This window comes from Palaemon carinicauda, chromosome 8, assembly GCF_036898095.1.
Source record: "Palaemon carinicauda isolate YSFRI2023 chromosome 8, ASM3689809v2, whole genome shotgun sequence".
NCBI lineage: Eukaryota > Metazoa > Arthropoda > Malacostraca > Decapoda > Palaemonidae > Palaemon > Palaemon carinicauda.
This window is the reverse complement of record NC_090732.1, coordinates 62,028,272-62,048,324: the sequence shown is the minus strand read 5'-3', so window position 1 is coordinate 62,048,324 and position 20,053 is coordinate 62,028,272. Positions and strand designations below refer to the sequence as shown.

The window sequence follows — 20,053 nt, the reverse complement described above, 5'->3', positions numbered from 1 at the left end:
TAATGCTTAAAATAAATAACTTTGTATTAACAGGTACATATTTAATCATTGCATATTATCTTTCCATAAAAGGAGAATTGTATGATGCTTCCCTTCCCGTTGCAAAATTCAAAATGTACTTTTCTTCGATGTTCCTGAACTTGTAACCAGGAGCTGCTTCACACTTGCATGATACATTTGAGAAATGATCAGCCAATGTACTGCTAACCTCGGTTTCTCCTGTCACATACTGATTATGCACCTTCAACACCGGTGGTGGGTTTGGGGTGAATTTGCCTGCTATATTTATTACTTTTCTCCACACAGAAGATGGTGGTGCTCACCTGTTAATGGAGGAAACAAAACACATCCAAGACTTGCGCCCAGCTTCTTTCATTACACGACAGAACTGTGCTCTACATTTCTTGTATATAATTAAATTATCATCAGTACAGCGCCTTTGCAATCGACTTAGGGATCTTCTTGTTGCTCTGTGCAGGCCAGTTAGTGCTGAAGACCACCAAGGGACTGGTCGTGCCTTGAAGAACCTTGTGGTTTTGGGGATTGAGTTGACTCCTGCTGTATGATAAATTCCATTCAGTAAGTCTATGGCATCATCAACAATTTCAAAACTGCTCTGCACTCCCCTCGATTTCACTTAACTCACGAAATCTAACACAGTCCGCCTTGTCGAGATTCCATCGTAGTGATGTTTGTAAAGGTGGACCATTGTTGGTATTTATAATGATTGGTGCATGATCACTTGTATGCCAATCCTCTAATGTCTTCTAATCAAAGTCGAGAAGGCAGTTAGAACTTGTAATTGAAAGATTAATGCATAACAGAGTACTTATTTGAGAATAAAAGTGTGTGGGCTCTCCAGTATTAACGAGTCCGACATCCTTATTTTCCACAATTGATTCTATAATATTGCCCCTGGTGTTTGCTAATACATCGCCCCGTAAAGGATGTCTAAAAGGTTGATGGAGTTGTTGAATCACATCTACTAAATTGTCATACAAAATGTTATCTCTTGCAGGAAAGTACAGAGAGCAAATTGAATATTTTCTCCCAATATCAATCTGTACAACCACTGCCTGCAGAGGTGTATGAATAGACAAAGATATTTGGGGAAAATCTCGATGAACATGCATGAGACTTCAGCCATGGCTTCCTACTCGGTGATCATATGTTGTCCTATAGCTAATATATTCGCAAGGACAAGGAGTATTATCATCAAATTTGCTCTCCTGTAGACATACAACTATAGGGGAGTGCTCATGAATGAGGAGCTTAAGTTCTTCCTGTTTGGCCCTTAAACTCTGAAAATTCCATTGCAAAATGGAGGAGAAAACTATGTATTATTTTCTGGAAGACATCTTTGATGAGGTCTTCCCATTGACAGTTTTTGATTTAATAATATTCTATGTAGGCTTCTTGAATGTGGGTCTTGATAAGTTAGGTTTTACATTAGCCTTTTCAATGTTCTTGAGGAGGATGATGGACCTTGTTATGTATTATTGTAATAATGTACTGTATTGCCTCAAATGTTCCATGTATTGCGCAACATTGCCTCATATTTCATTGATAAAACATGTTTTGCTTTGTACATAACTGAAATGATGTATTTTGATATTAGGGTTCAAGCATTTATTAATTACCTCAAAGATAGGATGTGATTTTATTCACTTTTGTACTGGAGTAGGATTTAAGTCTTTTGAGAGCGATGCTTTATTGTTCGCTCTTATGATTTGGTTCTTGTGATTTGTTTATAAGACGCTCGACGCTCAGTTGGGAGTTGGTTGTTAGAAGCCCAGAGTCACAGGGCAATGTAATCACAAGCCCATTAAATGTCTTTTAAGAATACCAACGTATCATTAAACCCCACCGAAAAAAATTGGTGACATTGAAAGGGACAAACAACATCACTAATTCATGGATAATTACTAATAATTATTCACTCATTTTCAGGTGAGTAATATACTGAAATCACGAGACAATCTGCAACCAACCATAACATTGGCGACGACAGGAGGACGAATACACGCAGAGATCATAGAGAAGCAGAAGAAACATTGGAGCCTTTGTAAATCAGCAGCCAGAAGCAGAAGAAAAATTTATTGCAAGAGAAGCAAAAGAAAAGGCCCAATGAGGACCCCCCATGCAGCCGGAAGAATTTCATCAAACACAAGCAAACCAAATAAGAAAACAAAGTGAATTTTGGGGTTGGGTAGGATACAAAAAAGGTAGGAAGTTACAAGGTGACTTTAGAACAGTAGCCTAACCTATTCAAGGTATCAAGGTAAGAAGTCAAAATGCCTCTTGACATTGAACATCCTGAACGATTTAGCATCACAGCTGAACCCAATTCTGTTGCAACACGATGGCAACAGTGGTGTGAGGAATTTAAGATTTATTTAGAAGCATTAGGGAATATGAAGGATGCCCAAAAGAAGGCATTATTACTTCATACAGCAGGTAGAGAAGTTCGGGAAGTGTTTAAGACATTGCAGCCTACAGATGACACAAGTGAAGCTGCAATTAAGGCTCTTACCACATATTCTGCTCCTCAGTTCAATAGATTTTTTGAAAGGTATCAATTTACAGCACAGGCATATCAGAAAGAAAAATGATATTTTAATTATAAAATAAATTTTTGAATATACTTATCCGGTGAATATATAATAGCTGAGCCTCGCTATGAAGGTTGCGGGTGTGCCCACTAGCGCCAACTATCGGCCAGATACCGCATATACATGTAAACAGACCCAATTTTTCTCATCCCGCTGGGTCTCTTTAATTTATATATTCACCGGGTAAGTATATTAAAAAATTTATTTTATAATTAAAATATCATTTTTAAATATTTAACTTAGCCGGTGAATATATAATAGCTGATTCACACCCATGGTGGTGGGTAGAGACCAGAGTTAATTAAGTTTATAGCGTATATGCTTAGAGTTTTTGACAGTTATATCATAACAAAACCCAAATATATAAAGGTACCTGGTAAGGAAGTTGACTTAGACGATTACTCTGCCTTATTAGTCTGTCTTCCTCACGAAGCCCAGCGATCCTCTTAGGATGCTGAAAGACTCCCAGGAGCTGAAGTATTAAGGGCTGCAACCCATACAACAGGACCTCATCAAACCCCTAATCTGGGCGCTCTCAAGAAATGACATTTGACCACCCGCCAAATCAAAAAAGGCTGCGAAAGGCTTCTTAGCCTTCCGTACAACCCAATTAAAAAAACATTTCAAGAGCAGATTAAAAGGATATTGGAATTAAGGGAATGTAGTGGTAGAACCCTTACCCACTACTGCATTCGCTGTAACGAATGGACCCAGTGTATAGCAGTCCTCGTAAAGAGTCTGGACATCTTTTAAGTAAAATGACGCGAATACCGATTTGCTTCTCTAAACGGTCGCGTCCATAATACTTTGCAGAGATTTATTTTGCTTAAAGGCCACGGAAGTTGCTATAGCTCTTATTTCGTGCGTCTTAACCTTAAGCAAGCATCGGTCTTTTTCATTCAAGTGAGAATGAGCCTCTCGTATTAAAAGTCTGATAAAATATGACAAAGCATTCTTTGACATAGGCAATGATGGTTTCTTAACTGAGCACCATAATGCCTCAGATCCACCTCGTAAGGACTTAGTACGAGCTAAGTAGAACTTAAGAGTTCTAACTGGACACAGCACTCTTTCAAGTTCGTTGCTTACGATCTCTGACAGGCAAGGTATATCAAAAGACTTAGGCCAAGGACGAGAAGGCAGTTCATTTTTTTTTTGGCCAGGAAACCAAGTTGAAGTGAACATGTGGCTTTTTCTGTAGAAAAGCCGGTGTTCTTACTGAAGGCATGAATTTCACTGACCCTTTTAGCCGAAGCCAAGCACACTAGGAAAAGCGTCTTGAGGGTGAGATCCTTCAGGGAGGCTGAATGTAATGGCTCAAACCTGTCTGACATGAGGAACCTTAGGACCACGTCTAAGTTCCATCCAGGAGTTGCCAAACGACGTTCCTTAGAGGTCTCGAAAGACTTAAGGAGATCTTAGAGATCTTAATTGTTGGAAAGATCTAAGCCTCTATGACGAAAGACCGAAGCCAACATGTTCCTGTAGCCCTAAATCGTGGGAGCTGAGAGGGAGCGAACATTTCTCAGATGTAAAAGAAAATCTCCGATTGGGCTACAGAGGTACTGGAAGAGGACGTAGATGCTGGCTTGCACCAATCTCGAAAGACTTCCCACTTCGACTGGTATACTCTGAAGGTAGAAGCTCTCCTAGCTCTCGCAATCGCACTGGCTGCCTCCTTCGAAAAGCCTCGAGCTCTTGAGAGTCTCTCGATAGTCTGAAGGCAGTCAGACGAAGCGCGGGGAGGCTTTGATGAACATTCTTTACGTGGGGCTGACGTAAGAGATCTACCCTTAGAGGAAGACTTCTTGGAATGTCTACCAGCCATTGAAGTACCTCGGTGAACCACTCTCTCGCGGGCCAGAGGGTAGCAACCAACGTCAACCCTGTCCCTTCGTGAGAGGCGAACTTCTGCAGTACCTTGTTGACTATCTTGAATGGTAGGAATGCATATAAGTCCAGAAGAGACCAATCCAGTAGAAACACGTCTATGTGGATTGCTTCTGTATCTAGGACTGGAGAGCAATAGATTGGTAACCTTTTGGTCAACGAGGAGGCAAAGAGGTCTATGGTGGGTTGACCCCAAGAAGCCCAAAGACTCTTGCCCACGTCCTTGTGGAGGGTCCATTCCGTGGGTATCACCTGACCCCTCCGACTGAGACAGTCTGCCAAGACGTTCAAGTCCCCCTGGATGAATCTCGTCAACAGGGAGATGCCTCGATTTCTTGACCATATGAGAAGGTCCCTTGCGATCTCGAGCAGCGTGAAGGAGTGTGTGCCTCCTTGCTTGGAGATGTACGCCAAAGCTGTGGTGTTGTCTGAGTTGACCTCAACCACTTAGTTTCGAAGAAAGCTTTCGAATTTCATCAAGGCCAAGTGGACTGCTAATAGCTCCTTGCCGTTGATGTGCATGCTCTTCTGACTTGAGGTCTACAGACCCGAGCATTCCCGACCGTCCAGGGTCGCACCCCAACCCAAATCCGACGCGTCTGAGAACAACACGTGGTTTGGGTTCTTGACTGCTAGGGATAGTCCCTCTCTCAGACTGATATTGCTGTCCCACCATTTCAGGCATGCCTTTACTGGTTCGGAGACTGGGAATGATACCGTCTCTAACGTCTTGTCCTAGTTCCAGTGAGAGGCAAGATGGAACTGGAGAGGCAGAAGGTGTAGTCTCCCTAGCGAGACAAACTGCTCCAGGGATGAGAGAGTCCCTACGAGACTGTTCCAACTCCTGACTGAACAAACGTTCTCTTTTCAGCATTAGTTGGACTTCGAGCAGGGCTTGTTCTATTCGGGTGGCAGACGGAAAAGCCCGAAAAAACTGGACTGCGAATCTCCATCCCCAAATAAAGAATAATCTGGGATGGGATCAGTTGGGACTTTTAGGTTGACCAAAAGTCCCAACTCCCTGGCCAGACTTAACGTCCAATGTAGATCCTGCAGACAGCGAAGACTGGACGATGCTCTGAGAAGCCAGTCGTCCAAGTACAGGGAGGCTCGGATTCCCGATAGATGGAGGGATTTTGCCACATTCCTCATGAGCCTCGTAAACACGAGAGGAGCAGGACTGAGGCCAAAGCACAGGGCTCGAAACTGGTACCCCACATTCCTGTAAACAAACCTCAGAAACGGTTGGGAATCCGGGTGTATAGGAATGTGGAAGTATGCCTCCTGAAGGTCAAGAGAGACCATCCAGTCGCCTTCCATTAATGCTGTCAAGACAGCCTGGTAGACTTTATCGTGAAGTTTGTCTTGACAATGAACACATTGAGCGCACTTGCCTCTTACGTACTCCTGCAGTGAACATGGCTGCCAGATCATTGGAGCCATCCCAGAGGGACTTGTTCCTGCAGAGAACGTGGCTGTCAGATTATTGGAGCCATCCCTGATAGCCTTGTTTATGCATGACATAATTGTACAGCAAAACTTCAAACGCTCGAAAAAAAAAACTCCTAACAGGAGATGGTCTAGCTCTGAAGTCGACCATAAAATCTTGGAGCGTCTCATGGCCAGGCGCCAGGGAGAGTCTATGAGGTTTGAGAAGTTTATCTGGGCAGAGGCAGGAACTCCCAAGTCGAGAACTTCTCCCGTGTCATATCAGACTCTCGCTCTATAAGCCAGCTTAAAAGTAGGGAAAGCAAAGGCTGTCTCCCCCAAACTCCTCCTGGTGATTAACCAGTCGCCTAGCAAACGAAAAGCTCTCTTAGAAGAGCGAGAGAGCACTAGCTTAGAAAACAACGGCTTCGAAGTAGCTAGGCCTAGTGTAAACTCTGACGTTTAGGCGAACGAGGAGCAGCAGTTACAAAAAGATCCGGACAAAGATCCTTAAAAATCAGCATGATTTATTTAAAGTCCATAGAGGGCTGAGCAGCTTTAGGCTCCTCTCCGTCTGACAGAGTCCTCAAGGGAATATCAGTAGGAGGGGGATCAGCAACTTCCTCATCTGAAGGAACCTTGTCCGACAATTGCCGAGTCTCAAGCAAGGGAGAGACCTGCCGTGGTGGCAATGCTTGACAAGCAGAGTCCACACGCAAAGGAGCAACAGTAGCAGTCAAGGACGCTATGTCATGTAACTGCTTAAAGGACTGACCAGCAACAACAACAGGTGCGGGAGGACGCTCGACGTCAACTCGAGACTGCCTTGTCTGCTTAGACTGAGCAGTCAAAACAACTCTTGACTGCGGTGCTTGACGCTCAACGTCAAAACAAGTCAACTATGGTGGTTAGTGAACGTCCTGAACGTCAACAAGAGCAAGCGGCAGCGGCTGAACGTCCACAAGCGGCTGAGAGTCAACACGGGACTGCATCGAGTGAGGCTCTACAAAACACGATTGACGTGACTTTGTAACGTCAATGTCAACAGGACGAGCAAAGGCTCGTTTGGGCGGCTGACGGCCAGGATCTCGATCAGCTAAGCGGCGAGGATCATCGTGAACCTGCTCAACAGAATAGTCCTCCATAAGAGAGGCAAGCTTATTCTGCATGTCTTGCCGTACAACCCATTTAGGATCAACGGGAATGGTTGCGGTAAGAGACGAGGGTAACGTCTGTGACTGCAAAACCTTGCCTACAATAAGACTCTCTGAGCCTGTGTTACGCTTTTGTTTAGGCGGCGAGCAGTCTTCCGATGACTGCATAGGGTCAGAGCTGTCCCAATGGCTACAACCAGGACGCTGGACCTGTCCTGAAAGGACTGACTTTCGCTTAAAGGGCCTCGAAACCTTGCTCCACGGTTTCTTACGCGAAAAGCCTTCGGATGACGAGGAGAAAATCGTCTCGCTCGTCTTATGGTAGGGGCGGTCTTGGTGAGACACGCCTGAAACCATAGAGGGAACGTCTGTTCGCTGATCAAGGCCTCTCGAACCCATAAGTCGTACGACATTACTTCTCCCCTGGGCTTGGGAGCTTGCAAGAGGTCTCGGACTAGGCGAACGACAGGCACGAACAGACGAACCCTCGGTCGCAACACTGATAACACTTTGCGCAATTATCACTTTATCACTACGATTTTCTGTTTTGCACTTACTTCACTGAAATTGAATTTTTCAACAATTCACATTAGGCATGAATAAAACTGATTTCTACCTGAAGCACGCAATTCTACCATCATCAAAAGGTTATAATTGCGAAATAAGTCGTATAATGTAAGCACATTAATACAAGCAAAAAACAGTAAACATATTAAGATAAAAAGATCAGTGGCTGGGAAGGAGACTAAACACTAGTTCATTCAAAACTACGTTTTTAATCTCTCACCGTACAGTGCCTTGGGACGAGAATAAAAACTAAAAACGTTTTATCCTTTCTCCCCGTACAGAGACTAGGGACGAGAGTAAAAAACTGACTCGAGAACAACGTTACTCGCTTGGGACGAGAATAAAGATCGGAACGTTCTCTCTCTCTCTCTCTCTCTCTCTCTCTCTCTCTCTCTCTCTCTCTCTCTCTCTCTCTCTCTCTCTCTCTATCTCTCGCTCTTGATTTCGCACCGAAGAAAAAAGCCCACTTACCTTTCGTCAATAAACAGGTTATTTGACCAAAGGAAAAAACTGAAAGGTTTTTCAATTAACAAGTTCCTTTAAAATAGTATTTAAAACATTTAAGTTTGAAAGAAGAATGAACAAAACGTCAGAATCGATTTACTCTTTCTGCAAAGTGAAACTGTGATTCTCTCTCTCTCTCTATCGTAACGATAGAGCGCAAACTGCGTAGCATAAATAAACTAAACGTTAGTTCATCTTTGAAACAGTACGAAGACTATTCAAAGAAAATCTTTCATAAAATATCTACTAAAAAACCATTTAATAAGTTTTAAATCATTTGCTCTGTAAAAGTTATTTACGATTGAAAGGGCTCAACGTTGTTTAACTTCGGTTTCCAAGTTAGGACCGCCTACTCTCGGATTAGGGGAGGAATAGGTAAGGTCGCATATAAACAAATCATTAAAATTTATCTTGATGTTTATTATAAATGGAAAGCTAATCGAAGAGGCCTAGTAAAGGCGGTTGAGATATAAAATATATAGAGGAAAATCTATAATTAACAACAACAATTTATAACGTGATAAGATAATTGCTAAAAGCCTAAAACACACTTCCGTACTAAGGGAAGGGTCGGCCATTTAAAAGTCAAAGAAAGTCCAAAAAACAATCCAATATCATCAACAATTAAATCTATCCAAAAACGAGTTCAAGATTTAAGTTGAAGATAAAACACCTGCACTGCGAAAGCTCAAACCAAAAGGAAGTACTTCACCAAGACTGTTGAAAAACTCCAGGTTAACAGCGAAATGGTACGTCTTGTCGATCAGACCGACAGAGAAAAATTGGGTCTGTTTACATGTATATGCGGTATCTGGCCGATAGTTGGCGCTAGTGGGCACACCCGCAACCTTCATAGCGATCGCTCGCGAGTTTTTGTGTGTTTTTCTGTCGAGCCGCCGGAGGCTCAGCTATTATATATTCACCCAAGGCCCATTAAAGGACCTTGTATTCACCGGCTAAGTTAAATATTTAAAATGAAAGTTTAGATGCATTTGTGACTAGACTAAAGAATTTAGCTGTTTCATGTGAATTTCTAGAGTTAGAAAATTTTATCATAGATCAAGTTATTGCACATTGCACACCACAAAAGCTAAGAAAAAAATTATTGAAAGATAAAGATTTAACATTAGAAAAGGTATTGATAATAAGCAGAGCTTTAGAAACATCAAATAGGCAAAGTAACATAATAGATAGTTCTACAAGCAATAGAATGGAAAATTCTGAGGTTAGTACTATAAGTTCCAAGTGGAAAAACAATGAGAATCAGAGCAGGAATATGTCAAAGCCTAGTCATAGAAGAGTGCCTAACACTAATGTTCATAAATATCAGAATCAGGCCTATACACAGAAACAACAGGAAAAACCCAAGTGTTATAGGTGTGGTAAAACTGATCATATTGCATACGAAGGGAAGAACTGCCCTGCTACTGGACAAACATGCCAGAATTGTAGAAAGATGGGTCATTTTGCAACTGCTTGTAGATTCCCTAAATAGTACGCAAAGAAAATAAATGCTACAGTTGATACTATTGGTCAAGAGAATAATGCAGAAAATGTTCATGATAATCAGGATAAGTCAGAAACTGATTTTGTGTTTCGCATAAATTCTGTCAACTAAAATGCAAAGAAACATATCATGGTAGAAATATTCATAAAAGGTAAACCAATTTTGATGCAAGTTGACACAGCAGCCGATGTATCAATTATGTCTGAGCAAACAGCTAAAAGCATTCCTAATTTGTCATTAGAAGGTACAAATAGAGTTTTGTAAGGTTATAATAGTTTTGATCTTTAGGTAATAGGTGCTTCGAACGTAAAAGTACAGTACAAAGAACAGAAATTAGAGAGAATGCCATTAACAGTAGTAAAAGATAAAGGACAAACTTTGCTAGGTTTGGATTGGCTACAGTATTTGAAATTAGATTGGCCTAGTATTTTTAAGCTTATAGGTAGACAAGATGAACACAAAAATGAAATGTCTGTGGATAACATCATATTAGAGTTTCAAGACGTATTTGAAGATAAAGTAGGTACAGTAAAGAACGCAAAGGCAATTTTAGTTTTGAAACCTGACAGTTCTCCTAGATTTTGTGCTAGCAGACCAGTTCCGTATGCATTGAAAAGTGCAGTTGAAACAGAAATCAGGAGATTAGAAAATGAAGGTTCATGGGAAAAGGTTACATATTCAGATTGGGCTACTCCATTAGTACCTATTGTGAAGGAAAATGGTCAGGTCAGGTTACGTGGAGATTACAAAGTAACGTTGAATCCGCAACTGCAAGTAGCTCAACATCCATTACCAAATCTGAAAGACATGTTTGCAACTATGTCAGGATACAGTGTTTTTTCTAAGTTAGATTTAAGACAAGCATTTCAACAGCTTTCCATGGATGAAAGTTCACAAGAATCATGTACAGTAAATACATCCTTAGGTTTGTTTAGGCCAAAGAGATTACCTTATGGAATTGCAAGTAGTCCATCTACATGGCAACAAACTATGGATAAGATTTTTTCAGGAATGCAAGGAGTATTCATTTTTATAGATGATACTTTAAATGCTGGTAAAGACACATAGAGAAAGATTGCGAACAGTTCTGAAGAAGTTGAAGGAACATAATATTAGAGTAAATAAGAGCAAATGTATTTTAGAAGTTGATTCAGGGGAATATTTAGGTTTTGTAATTAATGGCAAGGGTATTCACAAAACTAAAGAGAAAATTAAAGCTGTACAATCAACAAAAGTACCAGAAAATGTTAAGGAATTACAATCATTTTTAGGTTTAGTAACATTTACGGGAATTTCATTCAGAATTTGTCTACAATTGCACATCCATTGTATAATTTGTTGAATGAGGATGTAGAATGGAAGTGGACAAAAGAGTGTCAGGAATCTTTTGAAAGAATCAAACAGGAAATAACATCACCTACATTCCTAGTACATTATCAAATGGATTTACCAGTTAAATTAGTATGTGATGCATCAAACATAGGTTTAGGTGCCTTATTATCTCATGTAATGACAGATGAAACAGAAAAACCCAATTGCATTCACTTCTAGAGTATTGAACAAAGCAGAAAGGAATTACTCTCAAATAGAAAAAGAAGGTTTAGCATTAGTGTATGGAGTTAAGAAATTTCATATGTATCTTTAGGGTAGGAAAAAGTTGACACTTGTTACAGATCATAAACCTTTATTAGCAATATTGGGCCCAAAAGCAAGTTTACCTACGTTGGTAGCTGCAAGACTACAACGTTGGGCAATTACATTAGCCGCGTACCACTATGATATAGAATACCGTCCAGCATCAAAGATGGGTAATACAGATGCTTTATCTAGATTACCAGTTGACAAAGCCCCAGAAGAGTATGATGGCAGTATTCTGTTATTTTCTGTATATGATGTACCAATTACAGCAAAAGATGTAGCACACAGTATCAAGAGAAACCCAGTACTTAATAAGGTTTTAGAGATACAGGTAGGGACTTATGTGGAAAAGAGGAAAATTGTAAACCTTATAAGGATATATGGTATGAACTGAGTGTAACACAAGGAATAGTGATGAGAGGTTCAAGGGTAGTTATTCCCAATTCACTGAGGAATAAGGTTTTGTCTGAAATACATGCTGATCACCAAGGTATTGTAAGATCAAAGTCAATTGCAAGAACTTTTGTATGGGGGCCAGGTGTAGATAAAGATGTGGAATCTTTTGATTGATTCAAGTAGTTTTCTTGTTGATCTGAAATATCAACAGACAGAACATTATATCTATTTGATGCCATAACTTTTGTGTTTTTATTGGATGTAGCTGAGAGAGATGGAGGTCTCTCTCTTTTCCTATTAAGAGGTGGTGATTTATGAGATTGTGGTATTTTCCCCACTAAACGTGCACCTGATAACTCGGTTTTAGGTGAAACCTCCATCAAATCAGGTAAAGATATAGCCTGAGAGGTGTTAGTATTATCCTTTGTAATGGGGGACAAAAGTTTAATAGAGGTGTGCAAAGCCTTAGTAGGTAATATTCTTGCCCTATAATGCAGCCTTTTTTTCCGGAAGATGGCGATTTTCCTTTTTGAGGTGTACTGGCAGTAATAGGTAGATTGGATGTCTCCTGCCTCATTTTTCCTCCAGATTTCAATGCCTTTGCATAGCTTGTTGATTTACTCAATTGCCTCTTGGAATGCCTCACACTCATATGTTCGATACTGGATTTATTAAGGGCAGCCTCTTCTAACTTGTATTGCTGGCAGCTCCTATCAATAGATTTATTATTCAAATTGTAGTTTAAACAATTTGCCTCTAGTATATATCCTCTAAGGTAAACATTGGAGCAAGCACAACACATTTTTTTCCATTCTTGCAAATTTTAGAAGAATGCCCATATCTAAAGCAATTAAAACATTGCAGTGGCTTCTGCTTAAAAGTTCAAACTTTAATCAGTTCATTTTCTATGTAAATGTGGGAAGGCACATAAGCACCCTGGAAAGTCAGGATAATCATTGATGTTCCAGGGACTTTATGTACTTTTCATACAGTTGAAAGACACATGGCTAGTATCTCTTCTTCTGTAAAATCATACAAGTCTCTATTGAAAACTACTTACCTTCTTTAAATTGGATAGTATAACAGATTGGGTTTCTGATTTGGAACTTATGAGGAAACTGTTCTTTCCAAAACGAAATATATCTCCCGGTGCGATGGTACCTGCTTTCTTTTGAAGAAATTTACATATCTTGAAGTAATTTACTGTACTCCCTTTTGACTAAGCGATAAGTCACTTTGGTGGTTCGGGCTTTCTCTGGGAGGGTACAACCACCTCTATATCTTTATCAATCCAATCTGCAGGTTATTATATATCTGGATCCTTAGGTACCCCATTGCAAAGAGCACCCTTGATGTTTAGATTTTTTATTTCAATATTCATAATATCACTGGTTGCATTGAATGCTTCATCATGATTATCAAATGATATCCATGAATCCAATTTGTCCTTTTCAAGCGTCATTCGAATTTCAGTGATATTACCATAGCATTGAGATAATTTATACAGCACATCATGATTAGTTTCTATGGGAATTTGAGTGACATGAAGGACTCGCAAATTCTCTGTCACCCAAATTACTTTGTTTTTTGAGCATTCATAGAACGGTCCTTTAGAATTTCAGGTTGTCAACAGAGGGGTTAATTTTTAAAGATGAAGCAAACCGGGTTATCTACCTCTTATCAGAGGATGTCAGTCTTCCTATCCCATGTGGCCCAACACGAGAAGAGGCTTCAGCGGGGACCTGTCCTCTATTAGAGAGGGGCTGCTTCTCTTTAGGTGGGCGTACACTGGTTTGTGGGGTTAATTAGCCCCTCCTACCATCGACTCCAATGCCTGGCGTCACCAATTACGCGCGGATACAGGTGACTTAAAACTGGATCACTGGAGCTTGACTCTTAACAGACTAAGTCTGCACCCAGTGGGGTCTGCCTGAGGGTGATGGAGTCAAACTTTGAGATGGCATGCCATCCATTCATCACTGTGCCAAATCCAAAGAAGCAGTCAAACTATAATCAAACAAGACAAATTCGTCAACAAGTTCATGCCCAAGAAGAAATAGGGAATAAAAGAAATTACCAAAAGCAGGAGAGAAAGTGCTGACTGATTTAGTTGGATCAACAATTGGGCACCAATGTCCAGTGGGAAAGCAGTTCTCGCCATTCATCAGAGCACCCCATCCTGGACTAGGCTTCAGCATCTGGGGGGAAACCCAATTGGAGATTTCTGAGAAATTGTCCTGAGGGATCACCGACAGGATGTAGTCTGCTTTGCTACTTGTGTGAGTGACACCCTTGATAAGAAACTGAACTTCGGCCCGCTGAAACCGGGCAAAAGTACTGGTGAAGGACGGCAGTCTCATTGATGTGGCGTGGATTAAATCTAGCTCGTTGAGTGGCATTATAAAAGAGTAGGGTACAATGGTGTAAGGGAAGTTGGGTGGGCAGCATTCACTCTGGGGGTCACCAATGTTGCTAAGGGTCTTAACGAAAATATGTCCTGGACAAAACTGACTCTATTCGACAAGATAATGAGCTAATATACATGTGGTTGAGGGCACAATGGTACAAAAACTCCAACAACGTGAAACATGCAATATCAAGCGTATACAGATTTTTCTATTATCAGTGAGGGAGAGAGCCGGAGAGGAAAAAGTAATAGCATTACAATGTGTGAGCATGTATGAAATACAATTGTGATAAAGACATTGTGACAATAAGGACAGTAATCACTATAACAATTTTTTTTTTTTTGGGGGGGGGTGGATTTCCAAACACTTGTATTGCTTGTGTTTTGTTAAAGATGAGCATGATAGGTAAGGGAGTGTCGATAGATGTAAAACTAGCTGCATCCAAGAGTGGGAATTCTATTTTGATTGAGGTTTCAATGCCTGAAATGATAGTAAATAGCTCAGGTATAGATACAGATATACAGTAGACTATAGTCATAATTTGTTCGATTGTGCGCCCCTGTCCTAGCAGGTTGATAACCATCGCTCAAGCGTATAGGAGATCTACCCTTTTATCTGTGCTTCATTAACTCATCTTAGCACAAAAACTATCTGGGGATAGAACAATACACATTTTTCATTGAATAAATGGATAAATTTTTGTGTCCATTATATATAATCTTACCTATTTTTTTCGTTTTCATTCATGTAAATATTAAGTAACTGCCATTGTTTAGAAAACCCAAAGATATTAATTTTGGTCCTTACACTAAAATATCTGGAGTACTGATAAATAACAAATAAAAAAAGAAGAAAGATGAAAAGATAAGATCAGCAGGCACCCGTTGAGATATTACCACTAGAGGGTTATTTGGTCCTTTGTCTGGCCACACAATACTACTTTGGATCTATCTCCTTAGTTACGGATCATTTTTACTTTGCCTACACATATGACGAATAATTTGGCCTATTCTTCACACATTCTCATTTGTCCTGCTACACCTGACAGCACTGAGATTACCAAATAATTCTTCTTCGCTCAAGGGTTCAACTACTGCAGTTTAATCATCCAGTGGCTACTTTCCTTTTGGTAAGGGTAGAAAAGACTCTCTAGCTATGATAAGCAGCTCTTCTAGGAGGACACTCCAAAATCAAATCATTGTTCTCTAGTCTTGGGTAGTATCATAGCCTTCGTATCATGACCTTCCACTATATTGACGTAGAGTTCTTTTGCTTGAGGGTACACTCAGGTCCACTATTCTATCTCATTTCTCTTCCTCGTGTTTTTTAGAAGCTTTTATAGTTTAGATATGAAATATCTATATTAATTTTGTTACTGTTCTCAAAATATTTTATCCTAATTGTTCATCATTTCCTTTCCCCACTGGACTAGTTTTCTCTGTTGGAACCCTTGGGCTTATAGCGCCTTGCTTTTCCAACTAGGGTTGTAGCTTAGGTTATATTAGTAATAATAATAATAATAATAATAATAATAATAATAATAATAATAAAATGGGATTATGAATATGTGCCCGAAGATATGAGTATAAAAAAGAAAAGCCAAAGGGTTCACTAATATGAGATTTGCTATTGCTTCTTTTACAATATATGGGGACCCATTCTGTTATTCTTATGTCCAAGAATAATGAGAACTATTTATAAACAAAGTTAAGTACTCCTGTATTGGGACGTCATGGCAGAAACAAGAATGTGGTCAATATCCCATAAAGAAAAGTTCAAGAAAACAATAATATTTTATAACATTAGAAACATTGGTGACAGTCAATTACTCGGGGATATAATTGAATGATTAAGTGTAGAACCCATATGGAAAAAAAAAAATATTGAAGAAATTTGTAGTAAATATAGAATGCAAATAGAATTAACAATAATTCTTAAAAATGAACATCTACAAAAAATAAATTGTGAGCAGAATTATGTAAAGGAAAAAGAAACAGCATTACAGAAATGGGTATGGACAATACCTTTATGTCCTCTTTGAAAACAGTTTTTTTTCACAATATGTTCCATTATCCAGCTTTCTTTCCTTGAACATAGTAGATTCGTTGAAATATAAAAAATAAATCAATTCTTGTTGCCTACTTTCCATCCAATTCTCTGTTCATCTCTTATGCGAACGAGAACATGGTGTTATGCTGTTTTCGTGTGTACACGCTCATTTTGACTAAATAGTTAAAAGAGTTGATTGGTGTATCTCCATTGAATAATAATATCCTTCACGCAGTGCCTATGATCCTTTGATGAACCAGATAACGACTTTATATATTACAGACAAATATCACTATATCTTAACATTAAACTTTCTATTTCACAGAATTATCTAGTAAAGATATAAGTATTCTGATTGTGTTAACAAAACGTTAAAGTTACATTCAAATTGGAGCTATATGATAGTAAGATCTGGCAAAGCTTAGAAGAGTGATAACATAATTAAATACTATATTTAGTGTACGTTGTCAATCTGTTTTAACTGATGTGTTTGATACATTTCCTTACTTTTCCAGAGGATGTAAACTTTTGGACTATTGCAGTGGTGGCTGTTGGAACAGGCTTCTTTTTAACAGTGGCCATCTCATTATACCTTATATGGTAAGTTAATTTCATAACTATACAACTATCGAAGCCATGCATATTCTTTTTCCTCTTACATTCTTTTAACCTTATCTAAAAACTATTAGATTAATATTATTTGTTTGGTTTTGTTAATGTGATAACTGATAACCTTATCTAAAAAATATTAGATTAATATTATTTGTTTGGTTTTGTTAATGTAATAAGGTTATCAGTTATGACTAAAACCAATTATGTTTGAAACTGTTATTATTTTTAGGATCTTTTACAGGAAAATTAGTATATAGCCCAAAAGACATGGTGGTAGCTGTAAGCCATAATCAGGTATCTGGCTGGGCAAAACTAAAAATAAAGCTATTGTTATGTTGTCCATGAATTATGTCTAAGGTAATATTAAGAACGAGTCACTAGTTATCACATCAGCACAAATGCAATACACAACACATATTGAAACACCTACTATGAAATTCAGAGCCAATGTTACAGTTTTTCGAGAATAACTTTTTACATAAGCTTCGGGTGAATATAATGTTTTTCCATAATATGTTTGACCACCTTATCTAATTTTCGACGTATGCCTCAGAAATCCTATCATAGATGATGCATTAACCTGAACCCGCATACGTGTAGACGACAGCCACGTTGTTACGGGAACTTACCAAGGTCGCTCGGTAAAAAATCAGCTCTCCCCATTGTTTATTGTTAGTTTTCTATAGTTTAGCACTTCCATTGGCTGTATTAACAAACGTACAGTCGATTCAAGACAACTAGTGATACATTAAAGAGTAAACACACAGAGAAAGAGACCCAGTAACTGGACTTTCATTTAAAGGGGCTATATTTTGATCTCGGTATGAGGTAGAAATTGATTTCTGTTTGAGCACGATATTGGGTTGATTTTCATCCATATTGACTCATTAAAGGTTGAATATTCGAGTTCAAAGTTATCAATTGTGTCACCTGGTGGGCCGGGAAGTCGGGAAAAACTCGCTAGTAAGAGACTGATGTCTCACCAGGTAGATCCTGAATTCCAGTTAGCAATTAGTTTCCGACTTCTTTTGAACTTCTGAAGGTATGGTTGGAAGCACCTGACCTTTCATTTCAAGGGGCTAAGGTTCGATCCCGGTATGAGGTAGAAATTAATTTCCGTTTGAGCACGATATTGTGTTGATTTTCATCCATATTGACTTATTAGGGGTAATTCGAATTAAAAGCTATCAATTGTGTCACCTGGTGGGCCAGCAAGTCGGGGAAAACTCGCTGGTAAGAGACTGATGTCCCGCCAGGTAAATCTTGAATTGCAGTTAGCAGTTAGGTTCCGACTTCTTTTGAGCCTCTGGTGGCATGGTTGGAAGCACCGGTCCTTTCATTTGGAGGGGGTATGATTCGATCCTAGCATGAGGTAGAAATTTATTTCTGCTAGCATAAGATATTGGGTTTCTATTCATTCATACATACATATATATATATATATATATATATATATATATATATATATATATATATATATGTGTGTATATATATATATATATATATATATATATATATATATATATATATATATATATATGTTATGTATATATACATATATATATATATATACATATATATATATATATATATATATATATATATATATATATATATATATATATATATATATATATATATATATATATATATATATATATATATATATACACACACAGGGAAAATGATCAGTATCACTCGCCTGCAACCTGCCTCACTGATAAAACCGATGTCGATATTTGGCCCATGAAGAACCTGATTACCAAAGTTGACGTGTGTCATGATCTCTTGATGAAGGGGACAACTATTCAACATCGATTAAAGCTGACGTGAATGTGGTAAGACACAAATGGTCACCCTGTGACGTTATGGTGTCCTCTGTCAGTAATCTTTTCATTTTACATGACGCAGGTATTGGCTATTGGCTTGCAATTTTTGGTAGACCCGGGTGCTTGCCGTTCTCTTCTGCCAAGGTTACATACCAGGACACGATGTATTTTGTCTAAATCTGGCGACATCGTTCTAGTAGCTGCCAACTGATCTGCGATCCCTAACCATGGTTATGAAAACCTCACCTTATCGTTTGGAAGCATGAAATATCATTCGAAGTTTCTCGTTGCTGATGTCACATTGCCAATCCTCGCTGCGGCTTTCCTCTCACATTACCACCTCCTAGTTGATTTCACTCCCTGACAGCTAGTCATCGGAGACTCTTACTCATCTCCCCTCTTGAATCCGCCCCCTCCAACCTTGCTTTCCACATCAGCGCACATACGGATGCCTAAGCCCACCTCCTAATGTCGTACCCGGAAGTCTTCTACCCAGAACTTGGCCAAACGCCAACGGTTCCCGCCAACCATAGTATTTATCACCATAGCAAGACGATGGGGGCCCCAGTGTTTGCCAGTTTCAGGCGTCGGTTCAAGATCGTTTGGCAGCTGCTAAACAAACGTGCACTGATATGGAAGATATGGGTCTTTGGGAAAAGGCCTCCAGCCCATGGTCATCATCGTTGCATATCGTCACGAAGGAATATGGCTCTCTGCATCCGTGTGGGGATTACAGGCATTTGAAGATGTAGACAAGAACTGGATCACTACCCACTCCCAAAAATCGCCGACATGAGTTCCTACTTGCACAAAACTAAGTTTTTCTCCACAATTGAACTCCCAAAAAGGTATCATTAGGTGCCCATGAATTCAAAACACATCCTCAAGACTGCCTTTGGTTTATGCACTTTCAATTACTCCTATTTTGGCCTTTGTAATGCTGGGGCCATTCCTCAACGTATCATGGATAGCATCTTAGGGGACCTCCCCTTTTGTATATGTTTTGTGGACGACATACTTATGTTCTCTTACTCCAGAGAGGAATACCTCCGCCACCTACACATTGTTCTTGACTGCCTACAATAGAACGGCCTTGTAGTCCGGTACGACAAGTGTGCCATTGGCGCCAATGAAGTATTGTTCTTAGGGCCCAGCATCACTCCGGGAGGAGTACACCCCCTCCCTTACAAAGTAACAGCTGTTCAGTACTTAACCACACCCTCGACCATCAAAGCACTGATGAATTCCTGGGCATGATAAACTATTATCAACGTTTCTTGGCAGTCATAGCCACGACACTTGCCCTACTCTATGCCTCCCTTAAGGCAAGCCTTCAAGAAGTGGCCTTCTGCAACACAATCAATGCCCTATCAACCACTGCTGCTCTCACTTTCCTTGTACCACATGCACCTCTCCTTCTCTCCCCCGATACCAGCAATGCCGCTATTTGTGCAGTACT

General features: G+C 39.6%; 1 protein-coding gene across 1 annotated transcript in view; it reads left to right on the top strand.

Annotated features, from left to right (window-relative positions):
* Positions 1–20,053, top strand: part of LOC137644897 (uncharacterized) — a 220,081-nt gene that overhangs the window by 167,189 nt on the left and 32,839 nt on the right. The window contains exon 3 of the mRNA XM_068377777.1: positions 16,669–16,753. Within this exon, the coding sequence (XP_068233878.1) occupies positions 16,669–16,753 (85 nt within the window). The remainder of the gene's footprint in view (positions 1–16,668; positions 16,754–20,053) is intronic.